Source organism: Octopus sinensis, linkage group LG10 (assembly GCF_006345805.1).
Source record: "Octopus sinensis linkage group LG10, ASM634580v1, whole genome shotgun sequence".
NCBI lineage: Eukaryota > Metazoa > Mollusca > Cephalopoda > Octopoda > Octopodidae > Octopus > Octopus sinensis.
In genome coordinates this window covers 48,717,499-48,740,260 of record NC_043006.1, presented here as the reverse complement: position 1 = coordinate 48,740,260, position 22,762 = coordinate 48,717,499, and the positions used below count along the sequence as shown (strand labels likewise).

General features: G+C 34.4%; 1 protein-coding gene across 26 annotated transcripts in view; it reads right to left on the bottom strand.

The window, feature by feature from the left end:
* LOC115216496 (neogenin-like) overlaps positions 1-22,762 on the bottom strand; it is a 318,473-nt gene that overhangs the window by 106,851 nt on the left and 188,860 nt on the right. For 23 of the 26 annotated variants that reach the window (XR_005000967.1, XR_005000970.1, XR_003882082.2 and 20 more), the window contains exons 8-9: positions 9,393-9,621; positions 8,053-8,085 (exon numbers count right to left, since the gene is read on the bottom strand). Coding sequence is in view for 20 of the 26 variants with exons in the window: in XM_036506615.1 (XP_036362508.1) it covers positions 8,053-8,085; positions 9,393-9,621 (262 nt within the window). In the remaining 6 variants the exon portion in view is untranslated. The remainder of the gene's footprint in view (positions 1-8,052; positions 8,086-9,392; positions 9,622-22,762) is intronic. The other 3 variants (XM_036506616.1, XM_036506620.1, XM_036506617.1) reach the window with 3 other exon arrangements.

Below are 22,762 nucleotides of genomic sequence, written 5' to 3'. Positions count from 1 at the left end.
ATATTGTACAAATAAATTAGCGGATATTCCCTGAGTAGGTAACCAACAGATGTAGAATTGGTATCACTTTTCAGACTCACCATTGAGTGTAACCACTGTCAGCCCGAAAGTGGACAATGGTCAGTAAGATGAACCAAATTGTTAGGAAGGTCAAAGGTTACTGATATGTCAAAGGTTGATTAGTATACAAAAAAAGCTTTAAAAAAAACTATCTTGTTAAGCCATTGTTATTCAGCCAGCAATATTAATATGGTAGGATTAGATGGATTAAAGCAAACAGCCTAGTTAGATTAATCACAGAATGAGAGAAAGAGAGAGAGAGACTGTTCATGTCTTTGTTACCTTAGTCAATTAGCTAAGCAGCAAAAGCAATCAAGGCAGGTATAGTTATGCTAAAAAAAAAGGCAGGTGTTTAAACAAGTAAAGATGTAGAAGGGAAAAATAAAATGATAGCAGGCAGTTAAACAGCAAAAGTAATGGACTCTAAAGCATTTCCTAACATAGGCTGGGTTCACCATACTACGACAATTGACCTTTGCTATCTTAAATCACTATACAAGGCCACTAGTAGAAAAATCTGTTGGCGGTCACTAAGAAACAATTTTTTTGACCTATTATCCTTATATTAAGAAGTTGTTGAAATTATGAAATTAGGAGTTGTTTCACAAATAAAACTAAATCTGTAGTGGAATAATAGCTGTTGTTCAGATTTAGTCCTCTTAAGAGAACAATTTAATTTATTTTCTAAAATTTAAATTTCATTGAGGGGGTCACAGTTCCAGTACCACGAACATGTGGTTAGAATACTATAGAAAAGAATTGCAAGATGGATTCTTCAAGGTGAGTCAACCTGCAGAAATCCAAGAACAGACCAAGAATGCGATGGTTGGATAATACCCGTAAGCTGATTTGGTCATGCTTGGGAATCCAGGTGCAAAGTTTAATGAGGGTTGCTTCTGATAGGACCTTACAGAGGAGAGCTTGAGGACTAACATAGCATGTTTGCTGGATCTTCAAACACTTGTGTTTACTATACATCTTTTGAAATACCAACTACCTACACATGTAGTTGGGGGGGGGGTGTCTTCTGATTTTGTAAAGGTATACAGTTGCAAAAAAGTACAATTTCAAGTTCTGTGTAAAGTCTGTGCCTAAGATTAACTGCTTATAGAACAGATAATCTCGCTTCAAATTCATTAACCGCAGCTAGTTTACAAAACTGGTGAAGCTATAATGATGTTAAATGTTTTCAAAAACCTTTATTTATATATTCAAAAATACCAATCTGTCTTGTGATGAGAGAGGGAAAGAGAGAAAGCAAGAAAGAATCTAGTCCCTACAATTCCTCACATGTGATAAATTGTAGGGACAAAATGAAATACTTCTTGTAATGCTTGTTTCACCAATAAACCAATTATATTTTATCACTCAATATGGTATAGGTGTAATGAAGAGAGAGGAATATCTTTTGTGCTGCATTCTTAGAGTTGGTGCTTGCAAGATTGTTACCTGAAGAAACCATATAGATTCCCAGATCCTCTCCCCATTACCATATATAGCAATCAACAAAATAATAAGGGAATTGGAATATTTCAAGAGAGATAATGATATTGAGGCCTGGATGCCATTCCTCTTCATGTGTCTAGCAAGATATCAGATATGGAATATTCTTTATAAAATATACAATAAATGATGGTTGTGTGGGTTATGTACGTGTCCGATTTGTTATAAATGTTTTTTTTTCTCTGAAAGCAGTTTCAGCCAACAAGACCAAAAAACAAAAAAAAAAAGTATTTCACAGTATTTCTCAGCACTTAAAAGATTAATAAAGAGAGAGAGAGAGAGAGAGAGAGAGAGAGAGAGAGAGAATGTTCCAGAAGATTCATATATATCTTGCAAGATATAGTACTAGCCACAGTAGCAGACGGGGGAGAAAGAGGGAGAGGTAAAAAAAAAAAAACAAAAGAAAAATAAAACACACCAAAATTAAGGATTTTTCCAAATATTTTTTTTTTATTTTTGTTGATTTTTTTTTCTTCAATTAAAAATTTATTGAAGTGAAAGAATAAAGGAAAGAAAAAAAGAAAGAAAGAAGCGAAGTAAAAATGGAGAATTTATGTCAAATATATTATAAATCTATTTGTATTTTTATCATCATTATGTTTAAATACTTTCGGTGTGGTTTTCTTCACACTTCTATGCTTTCTATAATGATTTTAAAATTCTAGGCAGTATCATAGTAATATGCAGTGGAGTGTATTATGAAATAATAGCTAACATTTTAATGAAAATAAAAAAATTGGTCATGAGAATCACTGATCTGTGACAGTAAAACAGCAACAGGTCTGCTTGCCAGTCAACTGTTATTACCAATCTTTATTTTTTCTTTCTTTGAGCTCTAGAACTCATAAAGCCAGTTACCCACTTTGCAAGATGACCAACATCAAAATATTTTCCCTTGAACAGGATAAGAGACAAAAGTTCAGAGTAGAGTTCGAGGTCAACAATTTTGAGGGGAGGAGGCCAAGTCGATGACACCAACTACCAAGGTCATAACTGACTTCAGTGGGGTTTGAACTCGGAACATGAGCCACAAGAAATTCTGCTGAGCGTTTTACCCAACAGGCTAATGCTTCTACCAGCTCACTGCCTTATATTACCAATTACACTTCTTAAATTAGGTACTATATCGGTGGGTCTTTTGCATTTTTCTGTCTGGAAATGGGGATTGTAATGACTAATACATCAGTGGTGGCCTAGTGATCAAAGTATTGAGCTTGCAATCATCTGGTTAAGGGTTTGAATCTTGGACCAGGTAACACACTGTGCCTTTGAGCAAAGCACATCATTTCACACAGTTCCAGTTTACCCAGCTGAAAATGAGTATTATTCTAATGCTGGTGTTGTTCTCAATCACTCCCCTCCAAGCTGGTAACAGGACAGGCGTATGTATCTGCTCAAGAATACAAAGGCACTTGAAACATTTAGCAAAAGCATGAGGCATGTTGTTACCAAGCCATGCTCACTTCCAAGTGAGAGCTCTGGTATTTCTCTCTTTTCAAAACCATTACCCTTTTGCTACCAAATTTCTGTGGAAAGATACTGCATTTCTTTCAATCAATTTTGAAAATAGAAAACAATTTAGTAAAATAACTTTGTCACTATTAGCCCTCTTGGTATTCAAACAAACCATGACCGGTCCAAATATTTGATCTGTTTTTATGTTCAAACTGGCCAGATATGGCCTATCACACCTGCCCTACAATGTCACTCTAAACATAAGCAATCACATCAAAATCATGGAGCTATGAGATAATACAAGATTAATTTGGAACAATCTGGATAAATACGCATTACAGTTGGTGGATTAATCTGAATGCTAAAGGGTTAAGCTAGTGTTCAGAATCCAAAGCTTTACCATTTCAATGACGTGATTCTTTACTTTAGGAATGACATTGCAGGGTAGGTATAAAGGCCAGATGTAGCTGATTTGAACATAAAGCATGAAGAATATTTGGGCCGCATACGGCTGGTCTAAATGCTAAAGGGTTAAAACAAGACGTTTGTATCATAGAACCTGAAGCAGTCTCAGACAGATTGGCATCAAAAGGGTTAATTGTAGATAGAATAGTAATGACTTATAAAAGATAGGTAATCAGAAAAAAGTTTGGTTGATCGATACTGTTTACTTTATAATCTGGGAGGATTCCAATTGTCTTTTGTTTTTTTTTAACTTTAAGAGGAATTATCGGAATGCAAACATTGATGACCAAAGAATTCAGGAATGATATCAAAGAAGCAATAATTGTCTCTAAATTAAGCAAAGGGCTAGCAATTTTGAAGGAAAAGGTTAATTGATAGCATTGGCTCCAGCACCTGACAGATCCTTTATTTTACCAATTTTGGAAGAATAAAAGGTAGAAGTTGACCGTTGCAAGATTTGAACTTGGAACATAGAAACACAAAAGTATCATGAGGCATTTTAACTGATACTCTAATGATTCTACCAACCCACTGTCTTTACCACAGTATAAATTACTAATCAATACTAATTAATGGTTGTACCTAAAAAATTCATTAAATGCTGAGAGACCTCTAACGATAACGAGGAAAAAAAAAACATTACGTTGCTGCTGTTGTTATATATATTAATAAACTATGAACAGAAAACCTAATTATAAATAAATAAAATTGAAAAAAAAAAAAAAGAAACAATAAAAACATAAAACATTTAAGATCTACTTAGATTTGAACCTGCCAACACTACATTCTATCATTCGCAATCACATCTTTACTGTGGTATAAAGTACTTAATGTTTCCACCAGAAATATATTAGTTTGGATTTGTTTTCAACACCACAAATCACAAATACCTGCAACTATAAAAAGATTGCCACTAAGAAAATTTCCACACACACACTCACACACGCAAGTACGTGTATTCATGGAGGGATACATGCATATATATATATATATATATTATATATATATATAATATATATATATATATATATAGTCTTTTACTTGTTTCAGTCATTTGACTGTGGCCATGCTGGAGTACCACCTCCAGTCGAACAAATCGACCCCAGGACTTATTCTTTGGAAGCTTATTTATTCTATCAGACTCTTTGGCTGAACCGTTAAAAGTTATGGGGGAAGAAAACACACCAGCATCCGTTGTCAAGCATTGTTGGGGGGGGGGGGACAAACACAGACACACATATATATATATACACACACACACACACACACGGCGGGCTTCTTTCAGTTTCCGTCTACCAAATCGACTCACAAGACTTTGGTTGGCCCGAGGCTATGGTAGAAGACACTTGCCCAAGGTGTCATGCAGTGGACTGAACGCAGAACCATGTGGTTGGTAAGCAAGCTACTTACCATACAGCCACTCCTGCACCTATATATATATATATATACACACATATATATATATATATATATATATATATATATATATATATATATGTATATCTATGTGTATGTGCACATAGTGTACACACTAGTGCAAGTAACAATACTCACTACCATGGAGTGAGCGCTATTTATGGTTATGGTAGCTGGCACCTCAGATCTAGTTATTCGAATTAAATGTTCCTGATCATCAGACTGGATGATCATATAAACACACGTCTGCATTCATACACACACACCACATGCACACAACTACATACATTTGTATATATGCATATATATACATGTATATTTATAAATACATATGCCTGAATCCATATATACATACATCCATACACGCATGTAATATGAATTTATTCATATATATGAGTGTACACAGCAGGGCAGCCGCAAAAATTTGATATATACCAAAGTTTAATGTATATTCGAAACACAAATATCCTTGTTGTGTAATGAAAGTTTGGGTATATATCCCAAAGTTCTTGACAGCCCAGCATGAGTACCAAACATTTTCCATATGGCTCTAAGCTGAGTTTTCTTGCAATCAAAACCTGGAATTATGTGAACTCTTATGAAAACAAGTTTGAAGCTATGTAGTGAGTATAACACCTGTGTTGTACAGCTGTAAACTGGGAACCTTTTCTTGTGTATTTGTATAGTTTCAAGTTTGATCTTCTCAATGCATGTAAATCGTTTCCCAAAAAAACTTTCGCTTCATTCCAAAAGCTCTGAGGAAGCTATAAGTTGATGCACAAGAACTCAGGTCTGAATACATTGCATCTTATAGCAGAAACAGCAGTAAGCTAATGAAGTTGATTACTTAATTCCTGTTCCATTGTCATTTATTTAATCTCATACTACACTATACATACATATATATATATATAATTTAAATAATGAGGGTGATAAATTGAATATTAATTAATTTAAAACCAGTAGCCTAGCATATAGAAAAATCTGAAAATTCAGAAAAATTGTAATACATGTGTATATATACATAAGGTCATCCCTTATATATATATATATATATATATAAATATAATAATAATATTAGAGAATATGATTCCAAATTTACAGGGAAAAATTCAATTTAGTAATACTAATTATATACTATTTATTTATTTTGTACTTTACTTAATTATAGGTATATGTTTTATCATATATTTAATATTTTTCTATATATTATGATTTAATTATATCATTGTTGAATTGCTACATGGTGGTTCTTCTCTAATTTATATGCATGCATGCATGCATGCATGCATGTATGCATGCATGCATGTATGCATGCATGTATGTATGTATGTATGCATGCATGTATGCATGCATGCATGTATGTATGTATGTATGTATGTATGTATGTATGTATGTATGTATGTATGTATGTATGTATGTATGTATAGACAGATATATAATGGCTTTGCTGTCTACTCAACAAAACACAAACTAAATGTTCCACAAGCACTCGAGTAAACTTACTCCTCCACTTGTTTCCATTCGCCAAAAGGTTACCAAGGCACCAGCAGGTCTCAAAAGAAACATTCGTGTCCATAGAACATGATTACCACTTTATTTTACTGAGCCCTCATTTTTTGTTCATGACATGAGAATCCATAATATATATGATTTACCTTGCATTTACTTCGCATTGTTTTGGCCTCACCCACGATATTTTATACAATATATATACATATATAGCTATAGCTATGTCCTTAAGGGTTTTGTATATTGTTTGTTTTTTTTGTTTTGAGATCATTGTTGCAGTAGGTACACACACACACATACTGTACTTTGTGTGTTTGATTTTATCGTAATTTAGGATATAATGTGTGGTTAAGAAACTCATTTTGTAAAATCAGGGTTTCAGGTTCAGTCCCTCTGCATGACACCTTGGGCAAGTGTCTTGTACAATAGCTCTGAGCTGGCCAATGCTTTGTGAGTGAATTCATTAGACAGAAACTGTGTAGAAGCCTACCACATATATCTGTGTGAGTGTGTGTGTGTGTGTGTATTTGTTCCCCACCACTGCTTGACAATCTGCTAGTTTGTTTTATGTCCCTGTAACTTACTGGTTCACAAAAGAGACTGATAGAATAAGTCCCAGACTGATAAAAATAAATACTGGGGTCAGTTTGTTAAACTAAAACCCTTCAAGGTGGTGCCCCCAGAATGGCCACAGTCCATTGAAAGATAAAAGATAGTTTATTGTATTTTTCATCTACTGCTTAGTCAGGGAGTTCCCATGATCCTTTATCTTTCGCAGGGGCCTCAGGAGTTAGTGGAAGAGGAGAAGAAATTCTTCTCAAACAGGAGACTAAGTTTGAAGTTTCAATGTTTGCAACAGGCAAAAATGTGCTAAAGGTACCCAAGCTTATTTACATACTGTGTTACTATTCAATTTGTTTTTCCTTTTCTTAAATGAAAGGAAGAGAGAGAGAGAGAGAGAGAAATTTGATTGCTATTTTTAACAGTTTGGGTGACTCTGCAGAAGCTTCCTTGTTAGACCTGACTGAGCAGACCTATTCTTTAAAGACATTCCAGTTGTGATCATCCCACCTTTTTAAGAGTATGTTTAGAACTATGCTAACCAATGAACCGTTATAATTTTTGCCAAAGTAGTAGAGTGGGATCTGAGGAAAATTTGACTACTAGTCAAAATTTCTAGTAGACGTGGAGGCACATGGCCTAATGGAGCAGCGGATTCATGGTTGAGGGATTGCGGGTTCGAATCTCAGACAGGGTGATGTGTGTGTCTATGAGTGAAACACGCAAGTTCCACGCGGCTCCAGAAGAAGGTAATGGCGAACTTATGCTGACTCTTTCGCCACAACTTTCTCTCACTCTTTCCTCCTGCATGTCGCAGCTCACCAGCGATGGACTGGCGTCTTGTCCAGGTGGGGAACCTATACGCCAAGGAAACCAGGAAACCAGCCCTATGAGCCAGGCGTGGCTCGAGAAGGAACAAACATTTCTAGTAGACATGTAAAAAAAAAGAAAAAAAAGGACTCCCTTGTTAGCTCATTGTTACTGCTGCTGCTGATAATGATGATGATGATGAGGTCGTAAATGCATATAACTAATATATTTTGGATGGAAACACTAAGTCATATAACAAACTCTGCATACCTTATTTCTCCTTTCCGCCTTCGCTTTTTATGACTGATTGTGAAAAAAGAGAAAACTCATCACAAAAACCAAACAAATATAAAAAAAATGAAAAGCAAAAAAAAAAAAAAAAAGCAATGATTTTTTTTTTTTTACAATTTAAAAAAAAAAAATTCTTTTCCTTTCATTTTGTTTTGTGGGTTTTAAAAAAAAAAATTCTGAGAGGAAAAGAACTTTGAGAAAGCGCCATCATTCAAGGGTGTTAAAGCTTATTTTAAGGTTGCCAGATGCCTGATTGTAGTTCACTATTCCAAGCCACATCTTTTTTTAGACATTTCTGTGTATCATTAATAAATCAATGGTCAGATATTTGAAGAGGGAACAAGTGGAATTGGTTGGTTTGGTTGGATGGTTGGTTGGTTGGTTGGTTGGTTGATAGATTGAGTAGTAGATAAAACTGTGACGTGATGAGCGTTACACTCTGGTTGTAACAGTTATTATCATAAAGACAAGAATGGGTGGGAAACAACAAGAAAAATAATTTCTGCAGATAATGACGGACTAGCAGAATAAAATGTGTCTATGTGATTTGACATTATCAAGAGCAGGGCTTTAAGAGCTTAAATATATATAACATTAGTATCTATTGAGGACATAAAAATTTATGAACTATTGAGGGAACGCATAACAATTCTTTTTTGTGGAATAGTGGATCTCGAAGCACATAAAGCTATAAATAATGGCATTTATGTATCGGGTTGAAAAATACTTTTTGGTTAGAATAACAGTTGGAGGCTGTCTATAGGACACAAACCTACATCCGCTATAGACATGACAGATGTTCTGCCAATAGACCAAAGTGTTTTTCGACCCGATATTTCCATGCTATTATTTTATAGCTTTATGTACTTCCAGATCCACAGTTCAGAAAAAAAAAAGAAAGATAAAAAAGAATTAATATCTATATTTGTTCTACTTGTTGACCAAACAACCAGAGAGGGTGCTTTTCAGTGTTTTCATGTTTATTATTTTGTTATTTTTAACAACATTGTTCCTTCACTGACAGAAATGTCTAAACAGTGTGTGTGTGTATGTTTCTTGCATCATTAGCCTACACTTCTGGTGCAGCTTGTCCATTCTACAACAGCCAAGAGTGTCACAGAAAGCATTAATACACACACGTGATTTAGGATGCCACACCATATCAACTACAATATATATACATATATACACACACACACACACAAACAAATATATATAGCATTATTTATATATATATATATATATATATATACAAACACACATACACGCACATGTACACTCACACACATGTATTAATAAAAGTGGAATTTTATACAAACCTTTCACGTTCTTTCTCTTTCCAGAAGACAGAGTAGCTGATGATTTTGGTATCCTTCGGTCCAGTGTGGGTGGGTGGTTTCCATGACAGCGTGACAAAGCTTGGGGCTCGGATCACTTCGTGTAGGTCGACTGGCTCTGACGGCAAGCTATCGGAGTTCAGGTTCTGCAGGCCTAGAGGGATGGTTGGTGAGTGGGTCAGTGTTGGGGTCAAGGGATGGGAATCGTCTGCTGGGTCACGGAAGGAAAACATACACTTGTGAAGAAGGAACACGTATTAATGGATGTATCACCTATATCATGCAATAAACAGGCAAACATAGAAACAGACAAAAAACAAAAACCCAAAAAACAAAAGACACATTAAAAAAAAAAACAACTCGGACGAGGTGAATATATCATACCACATAAAAAAGAAAAAAAAAACAACTACCAAGCTTCTGGGGGTTATTGCAATAAGAAAACAATAATGACAACAACATCAACACACAAACATTAAAACAAACACTAGTAATGAGCAAAATATAAAAAAGACAAAAATATGGATTATTGGACATTATTTCAAAATAAAACAATGATTAGTTTACAAATAGTATATATTTATATATATATATAATATATATATGTGTGTATATATATATATATATATATATATAAATATATGTATATATATGTTATAGTTGGCAATTTATAGTTCATTTTTGTTTTTACTTCTTTAAATCCATATCTTCTTTGTGATGTGAGAGTTAACTGGATTTACACGATTCCTGGATTACATTTATTGGTTATATGCAAATGAGCAGGATTAAGGGGAATGGCAATGGTTGGGAGAGCATTTAGCTGCAACAATACCAAGAATTATACCAAAATCACAACCACAAGAACAAACAAAAAAGAAAAAGGAAAAAATGAAGAATGTGGCTAAGTTTGCAGTTTAAGACTATCTATGGTGGACATTGGTTCTCAGGACTTCAAACTGAACATGACTAAACTACCAAGCAAAGATTTGGAAGTTGCTGCTAGTATTTTCCAGAAGTCTCCAAAATCTATTTCCTCACTCTCTTCCTAGTCCATTTATTTTTGTAATTGTTATTGGTTATGATTATAATGATTGCCATTCTGATGATGATGATGATGATAATGGTGATGATGATGAGGTTTGATGATTATAATAATGATGATGATAATGAGTGCGATGCTGATGGTAATGAAGATTTCAAAGTGGTTGAAAAGACTAATATCTTACATAACATGGCAGAAGACACTTTATCTTAGCGATGACCAAAACATCCTTTGGTCCGTAAAAGAATCCTAGTTCCTAAGTAACTTAAAAATGGTGTGGAAAATAGTCCTGCTGCTCAGAGTAAAAGCTGTTGAAAAGATCCTCAGACTGTGTACTTCAAACCTATCACAACTCTCAATGGCTGAGCTCTTCTTGTTACAGCTGAAGACTGATGTGTCAGAATGTGAATGCTAAGTTCAATTTCTCCAGTGAGAAAAAAAAACAAAAACAAACAAAAAACCCCAAAACCAACAACAAATACTTGCAATGGGTCATTTGTGAGTAAGTTTCCCCTCATAAGAAGGGGATTTAGAAAGCAACACATCAATCTAGAGTCGTATCTCAGTGGTCTCAGGTATTGAGCATTAAGTATTTTAGGGTTTTAGCTGTAAATATAATGGCATCAATCTGCCAATCTCAGATGAACCTTATAGGGAATTTTCGGCCATCCACTGGATTAAGATGAAAAATTAATTCTAAGTAGTTAGACAATTAATTGATGCTATTATGTAAACCACAAAGATGAATAAAACATCAACTAAGTGCCAAAACTGAGTGCTTACTTTTGTGCCATGTCAACTATCTATGCTAAATATTTAGAATATATGTATCTCAATGAATTCTTTGCATTATTTTTCCATGAATAAGGTGAAATCAGGCAATTGATTAAGTCTTATATGGAGAAGGAGTATTTAACCACAGAGAAACAGGAATTTAAAAAAAAAACAACCCATAAAACAAAAGGTACATTAAGTACCTGAAAGCCAATAAAAAGTCAGTATTTAAGAAATAACAATTCCACAAGAGGAAAACTTCTTTTCTTTTACGAGATTTCCTTATATATCATTAAAAAAAAATAAAGAAAAATTTTAGTTTAGTCTGCTTAATCTAACTAACCCTCTTGTCTCCAAACAAATTTCACAATGGCCGCCATGATTGTTTTAAAACAATTTTTCGCGATCAGCTATTTTATGAATTTTGACTGATATTTTTTTACTTGTTTGTTTGTTTCTCCATATTTTCCAATAATCTAGATGTGTTGTTTGGAATAAATATATCATTTGCCTAAGAATACTATGTGTATGTGTGTGTATGTATGTATGTATGTATGTATATATATAAATTTTTTAGATATGTAGTGCAACCAATTTGTTGCAAGAATCATCATTGTTATTATTATTAATGTTTTTTTATGTGGGGACTGGAAGCTTTAAATAGTATTTAGAAAGGAAAAACTAAAAAACTAAAAAAAAAAAACCCCAAAATTTCGTAATGCCATAAAAGTGAAAACGAAAGGAAGCAGTCTTTATCAATGAGAATAATTTTATAGAAAGAAAATCTTTAGGAAGAATGCATAGCATTAACAATAACAAAAAAAAAAAAAAATAATTTAAGGCTTCAACTGAAGAATAAAAAAAAAATTCAATAAATCAATATAAATAACAGATAACATTGATAATTTTAACAATAAGAATTTCTATAGTAAAGATAAACAATAATAGCATTGATAATACTACTAATAATGCTAATACTAATAAGACTGCAAATATAAATAGCAATGGGGATAAATGAAAATTAAAAAAAAAAAACGAAAGAAAATCAAACAAAAAAAAATGCACGTTGCTACTGAATAACCTCCGTTATTGCACATATTCAAAGAAAGAGTGCAAACTATCTCCAACGGAAAGCATCTGTAAATCCATGCAGCATGCCTGTATAGCCAGTGAGAGCTGTTGTCAAAGATGCTACAATGTATCCCGAATTTTCTGCCCTATCCATCACAAACAAATATATACAACTCTCTTCTATTGAATCTTTGGCAGCAAGGACTTGGCATTTATGTGTATGTGCATCTATGTATAGTGTTGGTGTTGTTGCTTTGTCCCAGGTAAGTCAGCCGTGATTAAGCAGATGAATACATGATCAAAGCATTCCAGTAGGATTTGCTTTTTTTCAGTCAAAGAATGTATCTGAGACTATGTAGTCCAATGATTCCTCCTTTTATATATGTGTATATATATATATATCCAAACTGAGGGAGAAAAGCAGGTTAAGTTCAGGCTACTTATGTTTCCTGGCTAGCAGATCCTCTGATGTAATAATTACTCAACGAGGGATATTCAGTCACCTACACATGAGGTCGAGGATATCTTAATTATATGAAGGCTATATTGCCATTAAGGAATCCCAAGTTAGCTCAGCGATATATATATATATATATATAATATATATATATACCCATGAGGGTAAGATCAGGGAAAGATGAAAACAAACAGCATTTTTTTAATATCTATGATGTTTCCATTGCATGAAACCATCAATAGCTCATAAAAAATGTATATATATACATATCTTCATACACACATATATATATATATAGAAACGTACATATAAATACATACGTATACATACATACATATACATACGTATATACATACATACACACATATATCTATATATATATACATATATACACACATATATCCACATACACACACACACACACATATATATATATATATATATATATATATATAATGCTAGAGATACACTGGGTGTAGTGTGATGGGAAGCTGGCCATAATACCTTAGGAGGTTGAACAACCATGTAGACGTTCCATCAGTGTGTGTACATGTGAGTGAGGAAAAGATGGTTTGACAAGTAAATTCAAAGTCGTTTTAAATGTAGAAATTTAAAGCAACTGAACAAATAAATACACAATAGACAAAATAGCTAAGGGTTATAGAGAATTTTGCCTCGTTATTCCTGTCAGTTAAAATTAAAAAATGTCTATGTTCGTCAGAAGAAAATATATTGGCACTGCCAAAAGAATTTACTATGCGTGTATGTGAATGTCTGTGTGCGTATTGTGTGATATTCTATGTAAGTCTATACTCTTTTACGTGTTTCAGTCATGTGACTGTGGCCATGCTGGAGCACCACTTTTAGTCGAGCAAATCGAACCCAGGACTTATTCTTTGTAAGTCTAGTACTTATTCTATCAGTCATTTTTGCCGAACTGCTAGATTACGGGGACGTAAACACACCAGCATTTGTTGTCAAGCGATGTTGAGGGGACAAACACACACACACACATACATATATATATGATAGGCTTCTTTCAGTTTCTTATTTCTTTACACACAGAGGGGACAAACAAGGACAAATGGATTTAGTTGATTATATCGACCCCAGTGCGTAACTGGTACTTATTTAATCAATCCCAAAAGGATGAAAGGCAAAGTCGACCTCGGTGGAATTTGAACTCAGAACGTAAAGACAGACGAAATGCCACTAAGCATTTTGCCTGGCATGCTAACACTTCTGCCAATTCGCCACTTCTTTCAGTTTCTGTCTATCAAATCCACTCATAAGGCTTTAATTGGCCCGAGGTTATAGTAGAAGACACTTGCCCAAGGTGCCACACAGTGGGACTGAACCCGGAACCATGTGGTTGGTAAGCAAGTTACATACCACACAGTGACTCCTATGCATATATCTAAGTATTTAGAATCTACCACATCAGTATTTTCAATTTTTTTATTCTGAAATCAACTTAGAAGTATCAAAAGTAATTAAAAAAAAAGGCAAACAAGTAGATAGATAGGTACAGAGAGAGACAGATATTTAGAGGAGGAGATAGTTGTATAGACTGAAAATGATTTAGGGAAGAAGATATAAAATCGTCTTTAACTGATTAAATTAAAAACCTCACTCTTTTACTTGTTTCAGTCATTTTGACTGCGGCCATGCTGGAGCACCACCTTTAGTCAAGCAAATCGACCCCAGGACTTATTCTTTGTAATCCTAGTACTTATTCTACCGGTCCCTTTTGCCGAACCGCTAAGTTACGGGGACGTAAACACACCAGCATCGGTTATCAAGCGATGTTGTAGGGGACAAACACAGACACATGCATACATATATATGCATGCATGTATAAGACGGGCTTCTTTCAGTTTCCGTCTACCAAATTCACTCACAAGGCTTTGGTCAGCCCGAGACTATAGTAGAAGACACTTGTCCAAAGTGCCACACAGTAGGACTGAACCTGGAACCATGTGGTTGGTAAGCAAGCTACTTACCACACAGCCATTCCTGCGCCTTAATAAATAATATTAATAATAATGATAATGGTTTCAAATCTTAGTACAAGGCCAGCAAATTCTGAGGTGGGGGGCAAGTCCATTTCATTGACCCCAGTGCCAAACTGGTACTTAGTTAATCAACCCCCACCCCTACCAAAGGATGAAAGGCAAAGTCAACTTCAGTGGAATTTGAACTGAGAGTGCAGCAACAGACGAAATACTTCTAAGCATTTTGTCTGGTGTGCTAATCATTCTGCCAGCTTGCCGCCTTAAAAATAATAATAATAATTATGTTTTCTACTATAAGCACAAGGCCTGAAATTGGGGGAGAGGGGGACAGTCGATAACATCGACCCCTGTACGCAACTGGTACTTAATTTATCGACCCCGAAAGAATGAAAGGTAAAGTCGAGCCCAGCAGAATTTGAATTCAGAACGTAACACCGCTAAGAAATTCTAATTCTATCAGTCTCTCTTGCTGAACCGCTAAGTTACAGGGACGTAAACACACCAGCATCAGTTGTCAAGTGGTGGACTTCTTTCAGTTTCTGTCTACTAAATCCACTCACAAGGCTTTGGTCAGCCTGAGGCTATAGTAGAAGACACTTGCCCAAGGTGCCACGCAGTGGGACTGAATCCAGAACCATGTGGTTGGTAAGGAAGCTACTTACCACACAGCCACTCAATAATAATAATAATAATAATAATAATAATAATTTCAAATTTTGGTACAAAGCTGACCTCAGTATTCTACTAGTGTTTATTTCATCGAACCTGAAAGGATCAAAGGGAATGTTGACCTCAGTGGAGAAATAATAATAATAATATAATAATAATAATAATCCTTCTCCTATAGGTAGAAGGTCTGAAATTTGGGGCCAGGGGACTAGTTGATTTCATTGAACCCAGTGTTTAAATTAGTATCTAACTTATTCTTTTCTACACTAGGCAGAAGGCCTGAAATTTTGGGGGAGAGGGGTCCAGTTGATTACATTGATCTCAGTACGCAACTGGTACTTAATTTATCGACCTCAAAAGGATAAAAGGCAAAGTCAACCTCAGTAGATTTTGAACTCAGAACGTAGTGATGGGCAAAATACTGCTAAGCATTTCGTCCAGCATGCTAATGATTCTGCCAGATTACCGCCTTCTTAATAATAATAATAATAATAGTAATAATGATGATGACAATAATGATAACAATATTCTTTCTACTATAAGCAGAAGGCCTGAAATTCTAGGATAGGGGCTAATTAACTGCATCAACCCCAATGCACAACTGGTACTTATTTTATTGATTCTGAAAGAATGAAAGGCAAAGTCAACCTCAGCCGAATTTGAACTCAGAACCTAGTGCGTAATTGGTACTTATTTCACCCCCCCCCCCCGCCCCAAGGTGAAAGGCGAAGTCGACCTCGGTGGAATCTGAACTCAGAACATAACAGCAGATGAAATACCGCTAAGCATTTCGCCTGGCATGCTAACGATTCTGCCAGTTCGCCGCCTAACAATAATAATAATAATCCTTTCTACTATAGGCACAAAGCCTGTAATTTTGTGGGAAGGGAACAGTCAATTACTTTGAGCCCAGTGCTCAGCTGGTACTTTATTTTATCAACCCTGAAAGACAAAAGACGACCATGGTAGAATTATGAAATGCTGCTAAGCATTTTTGTCCAATGTACCAACAATTCTGTCAGCTTGCTGCCTCAATGATAATAATAATAATAATAATAATAATAATAATAATAATAATAATAATAATGATAATAATAATAATAATAAAGCATCTTTGCCAAAAAAGACCAAAATCATGCTGCAACTGAAAGAGCTCCATAGAGACAGGCACAGTACTAGTAAATCACTCAAATCAGATTTAAAGAAAGCAGAAACACAGGGACAAAATCACTAACTATATATATGCACACACGCACACACACACATATATATATAAGCACACATACATACACATGAATGTTCGATCGTGAGTCTTACCAACAGAAAGAAAAACAAAAAAAAAACAAACAAACAAGCACTCAACTATAGAAAAATAGCAACAGCATATAATACGGTTTAATGAAGGTTAGCTTCACTTGAAACCCAGTCATATACATTGTCTCTTTTTTTTTATTATCAAATGATCGTCAGTAATATATACATATATACATGTGTGTGTGTGTGTGTGTATATGAAACATAACTGGATTTTTATATAGTCGAAACTATGTCCATTGCATATATATATATATATATATATATATATATACATGCATACATACACTTACATATATGTGTGTGTATGCATGCTCTTGTTTACATGTGTGCGAGATATTCTAGCACCTACACCATGTTAAAAACTGTTATTAAACCTGGAGGCTGGTCTGCATGTATGTATGAATTTTATATGTAACTTAGAAGTATCTGAGTGTACCTAAGTTTTGACTGGTTTCCATAAATACTTGAAGGTTATCTAATAATTGCACAATAATCCTGACAACCACAGTATGTGTATTATGCAATAAACGCAGAGAAACTAAACTAGTTTGCACTTGACACTTGATATAGGCTAAAGGTAAGCAGTCAGTGCAATGCAGTTTTGCTGGAGAACAAAGTACTCTGCTGAGAGAAAAGAAAAAAAAAAAAAAAAGCTAATTCAAAATGAATGGTACAAAAATGAAAACATACCTGTGAGTGCAGTAATAAATATATTGCAAAAATATTTCCTTTTTGTACCATTCATTTCGAATCTCTCTCTATATAAACGGCAGTTTGTCTGTGCGTGTTTCTGTGTGTCTGTTTGCTTGTACCCTCACCCTGACCACGGCTTTCAACCGATTCTGATGAAACTTGACACACACATAGCCCAATGTCATAATTCAAAACTAACGCAGCGAAAATTTTGAAAAGTTCCCCCAGTTCTGAAAAAAAATCGATAAATTCGACATGGGGTCGAGAATCAGGAATACGAACCACAAACTGTCTAGGGGACGCAACTCTACCTTTTTTAAATCTCAAAAAAAAATTTACCATCATTTTTTCCCATTTTTTTGCTATTTTTTGGCTATAACTCTCTAAAAATGCTTTATAGTTATTTCCCTTACAAACCTGAGCAACGCCGGGCGATACTGCTAGTCCTTCAATAATTCATACTTCCTGAAATTTGCTAACACTACTAACAAGCCTATGTACCCTTGTCTTTTGTGTTTTATCTTGTGTACTATGGAAGCATTTTTGCTCTCACAGGTGTTTTTATTTACTTTGAGTTATTTCTACTTTCTGCCCCCACCACTTTTTTTTTTACTTGACCTGATCAGTTGTGTTATATACAATAAGCTCATTAATATATATGTATGTGTGTATAGCCACTACACACATTTTTTTCTCTCCTTGTTTCCTTCTGTGTTCCTTTCTGTGGAAGAGTGTAGGCTCGAAACATTAAAGACTTTTTCAATTCCTGAGCGTTATACTAATACATCTGTTTGTTTGCTACACCACCTGTCTTCGTCTTTTGTTTTTTCGTGAATTCTCCCTATATCATCATTCATTTAGCGTCCGTTTTCCATGCTAGCATGGGTTGGACGGTTCAACTGGGGTCTGGGGAGCCCGAAGGCTGCACCAGGCCAGTCAGATCTGGCAGTGTTTCTACAGCTGGATGCCCTTCCTAACGCCAACCACTCCGAGAGTGTAGTGGGTGATTTTATGTGCCACCGACACAGGTGCCAGACTAGGCTGGCGAATGGTTTTCTTGTGTGCCACCGGCATATATATACATAACTAAAATAATTACAGCGTGGAAGATATGTATAAGCCATTCAAAAATGCACAAAATTTGTTAACTTCCCTTAAACATTTATTATTTGGTGTCAAAATTTTCTACGACACCACATCTTTTTATATAATCATATTATTAATAGATATTATAAACTACTCTAAAGCCCATAAAAGGAATAAATAAAACAAAAGTAGCACAGAAAATAACATTAACTCTCAGACTTAGCCCTAAAATGAGAAATTCAGAATCCAGGAAACTACAAAATGTTAAATAATTAATTTGAAATGAGAACCAAACAAGAAGATAGCGCAAGTAGTGGGAATAGTATTCTTAATTGAGTAGGAACAAAAGATAACAATAAAACTTCAGACCTATATGAGTGCAAATCAACTTAATAAGGTAATATTTTAAAATGTAACTGTAGAATTACTTGCAATTGTCCCCTAGAGGTAACTCCTTGATATGCAATGTAGTCAACAAAGGGAGTGTCATTATGGCAAAGGATACCCATCATTACATAGGATCTATCTTAAATGGCATTACAACTTATATACACACAGCTTCAGGAATGAGAAACGATGTATTTCAACTTGACAAGCTAACTACATCTTTAACTTTAATTCTTCAAATACAAAATATGAAGTACTCCAGTTTATAACAAGAGCCCCTACATATGCTGGAAACAAGACAGAATGTACTTTATGCTTTCCAGAAGCACTGCATTATTTTACTAGCTAACAATAAATTACTTTTTCTCTTGCAACACAAAATTTTAAAGCCATTTAAATTTTATAAAAGCAATTTTCTATACTGTTTAGATAGTAAATAATAGTTGAACATATACTATCAGTTAACTCAAAGTAACTATATAATATAGAAATAGAAACATTTCAAATAATAGCAGTGTAAAATTACTTCATATAAAACAATACATAAACCTGTAAATTTCTTTTAGTATTCTATATATATATACATGCACACTTATCTTTTTAACCAGACTAATATATGACCATGAATACACAAATTATTTGTTCTTTTAATTTTATTTAAAATTCTGAGATTCTGAAATGACTATCTCATAGTCTCAGATTTTTTGGGTTTTTTTTGTTGTTTTTACTGAAGCCAGGTACATGTGTATGTGATTCTCTTGTATGAAGTGATGCATATGATATGAACTGAATGTATATGCATATATTTGAACTTAAACTACCTCATTACCTTCCATATATATGTATACTTAAATGTATGGATATATTAACATAGGTGTGGGTAGGTGTAAATAAACAGTCCTATGTTGCTAACAGTATATGGAAATATGTGTGTTTGTGTCTATGACTGACTAGGTAGACTTAGCAGGTATGTATGGCTATTTCTTGCTAACCTATTCCATCTTGCTACCACAATTGCTTTCTAAACCATTTATCATTGTTATCATTCTTTGATCAAAGACAGCTCAGGTAGCTGACCTTCCTTTTTTTCTTTAGACATCCTGACAACAGTTATACCTCTTCCTTCTTTCTTTCCAGCTTTATTTTACTGATTAAATAAAAAAAGAAAAAAAAGAAACAGCTTTCTTTTCCTTCACTGCTATATAAAGAATGTTCTCTCAAGTTTATGCACAGTTTTAACTTAATGCTGTCAACCAACTGATGTTGATAAATATCAATGGATTAAATTACTATTTTCTTCTGAAGATCTGGTACTTCAATGTGATTATGTAATCATCCACATAACAATTGCTGCATAGCATACTAGTTTTCACTAGTGAAATAGGTGTAAAGATTATGTAACTTATGGTGTTACAATAAAAAGATAAATTTTGCTCTTGTGTAATGTATTTGCATAGTGTGAAGGGAAATGTCTGTGTGTGTGTGTATACATATAGTTATTATGAAGTTTGCTCATGTCAGCTTGGACCACTGGTGAAAGTTGGTAGCAACATACAAACACACACGCACATGCACACACCCACATACCGGTATATACACAAAAAATACAAGCACACTTACATACACACACAAATTAAACGAAAGAAGCAGTAGTGTTATTAATATCAATACATTTGGCACTTTCTTTTTTTTTTTGAAAATCTGAGAAAAACACCTAAGCAGCAGCAGCAGCAGTAGTAGCAGCAGAGTGAAAAAATGAAGACAAAAGAAAAACAAAAAAAAAAAATAATAAAACAACTTTAGGCAGAGGTGAAAGGGGGGAGGGGTAAGACAACAAACAACCAGGGCAATTGTGTTCATAGCAAAGGTGGTAGTAAGAAGACAGGGATAGTGGTGAAGGTAGTGGAGGCAGCAGTGGTGAGCAGTGAATGAAGAGCCAGACAGGACAGACAATCAGACACACGGACAGACAGATAGATAGACAGACAGAGAGAAAAGAGTGTATGTATTACCTTTGTGGCCCACTAACAGACTTTCCCCCAAAAGTGTCAACAACACAAGAAATACAGTTTGGATGAAGAAGAATTTCAAATTTTCAGTTGACATATTATTTTTTTTTCTCTCCTTTCCTTTCGACACTGGCTAGCAGACAAGATCTTCATCACAGAATGAAAATGGCAGCAGTAGAAAGCATCCGGGTACCACTTGCCACAACAATAAATATTAAGATTTGGTATGACTTATTTCCTTCCAAGCTTTATAAAATTTCCCTTCCTTACTCTTTCCATTAAATATATATATATATATATATATATATATATGTTTATTTATTAAATTGAGTACTTTTATGATCAAAGTGAAAGCTTATTAAAGTTGCAATATTCATGTATATTCATGTCTACTACACTGATAAAACAAAGAATTGGTTATTTATTAACTGTAGCATGTTATCTTTCTCTCATCCATACCAATTCAATCTAATATAGATTGTTATGCACCTGGAGTGGAGCTTTTCATGCTATTTTATTCTGCTGTAAATTTGAATTAAAAAAGAATTCTATAATTGTTTTACATCTATCTTACTAGGTTATCACAAACTATAATTAATGTTTTATATATATTTTATTTCTTTTCTATCAGTGGGTCTTTTTCTGAATGTTAAACAATTTAGTTATTAAATGGAGAAACTTAAATCTATTTTGTCAGTAACCTCTCAGCTAAATGGCTATAGTAATAAGGTTTGACCAACTGACCATGTATGAGATTAAGCTGTTCAACTGGCACTCACGAAAACCTTATGTTTAGTCCCTCAGTGTAGAGTTTTGAGTGAGTGTCTTCTAACATAACTTCAGGTTGACCCAAGTTTTATGAATGAAACTGGGTTCACAGAAACAGTGTTAAAAATTGCCAGATAAATTACATTTATAATTAATTCAAAGGGCCAGACTTGTCCCACTATATCATGTTGATTCTGCTTGGTTAATATTTTAAGGGGTACATACACTTACATACTAACACAATGAGTAGGATATTTAATTAAACAACTGAAACACCCACTGTCCCAACAGATGTAGGGGGCATTTATTTGTTCTCTTACCATACTACCTCACAGGTAAATATTCATTTATTATGAAATAAGGGGAATTTATTTTTTAAAATAAATGACCCAGGTAATAGAATAGTGTGGAGGATCATTATACTGGAATTATAAGTTCATTGAAGTACATCCACTTTGAATTCATAGCATGGGTGGCTGCCCTAATTATTTATAAAAATAGGATGTCCGCTGGTGACTACAGGCAGCTGATTTCACTGGTTCAGTCAGACAAAATGAGAGAAGAGGCATTAAACAGCAGAAATGATAAGGTTCTGAACTCATAAGTATGTGTTCAGTAGTTTGGCACTTGTCTTTGAGCTCCTATATTCTAATAGTTACTATTCTTGAAGTCATCACCATCATCATTTAACATCCATGTTCCAAGCAGGCATGGGTTGGATGGTTTGACATGATTTTATGGGTCCAAGGTTTGCATCATGCTCTAATGTCTGCTTTGGTATGGTTTCTATGGCTGGATACCCTTCCTAACAGAGGGTGCTTTTTGCATGCTACTGGCACCAACAAGATTGGCATGCAGCTCATAAGACTATGAAACCAGAGAGAGGGAGTTGGTTTGATGCTAGGAGATGAAGCATTTGACAATGAATTATCTGAAAGACCAGATTTTCTTTTTTTTGTGACTGCATCAAAAACAATAAGTCTATGATTCTGTCTCATTTCATTTTCTTGGGATCAGACTTGTTATTCTTACAAACTGATTTCTACTAATATATATATATTCAAA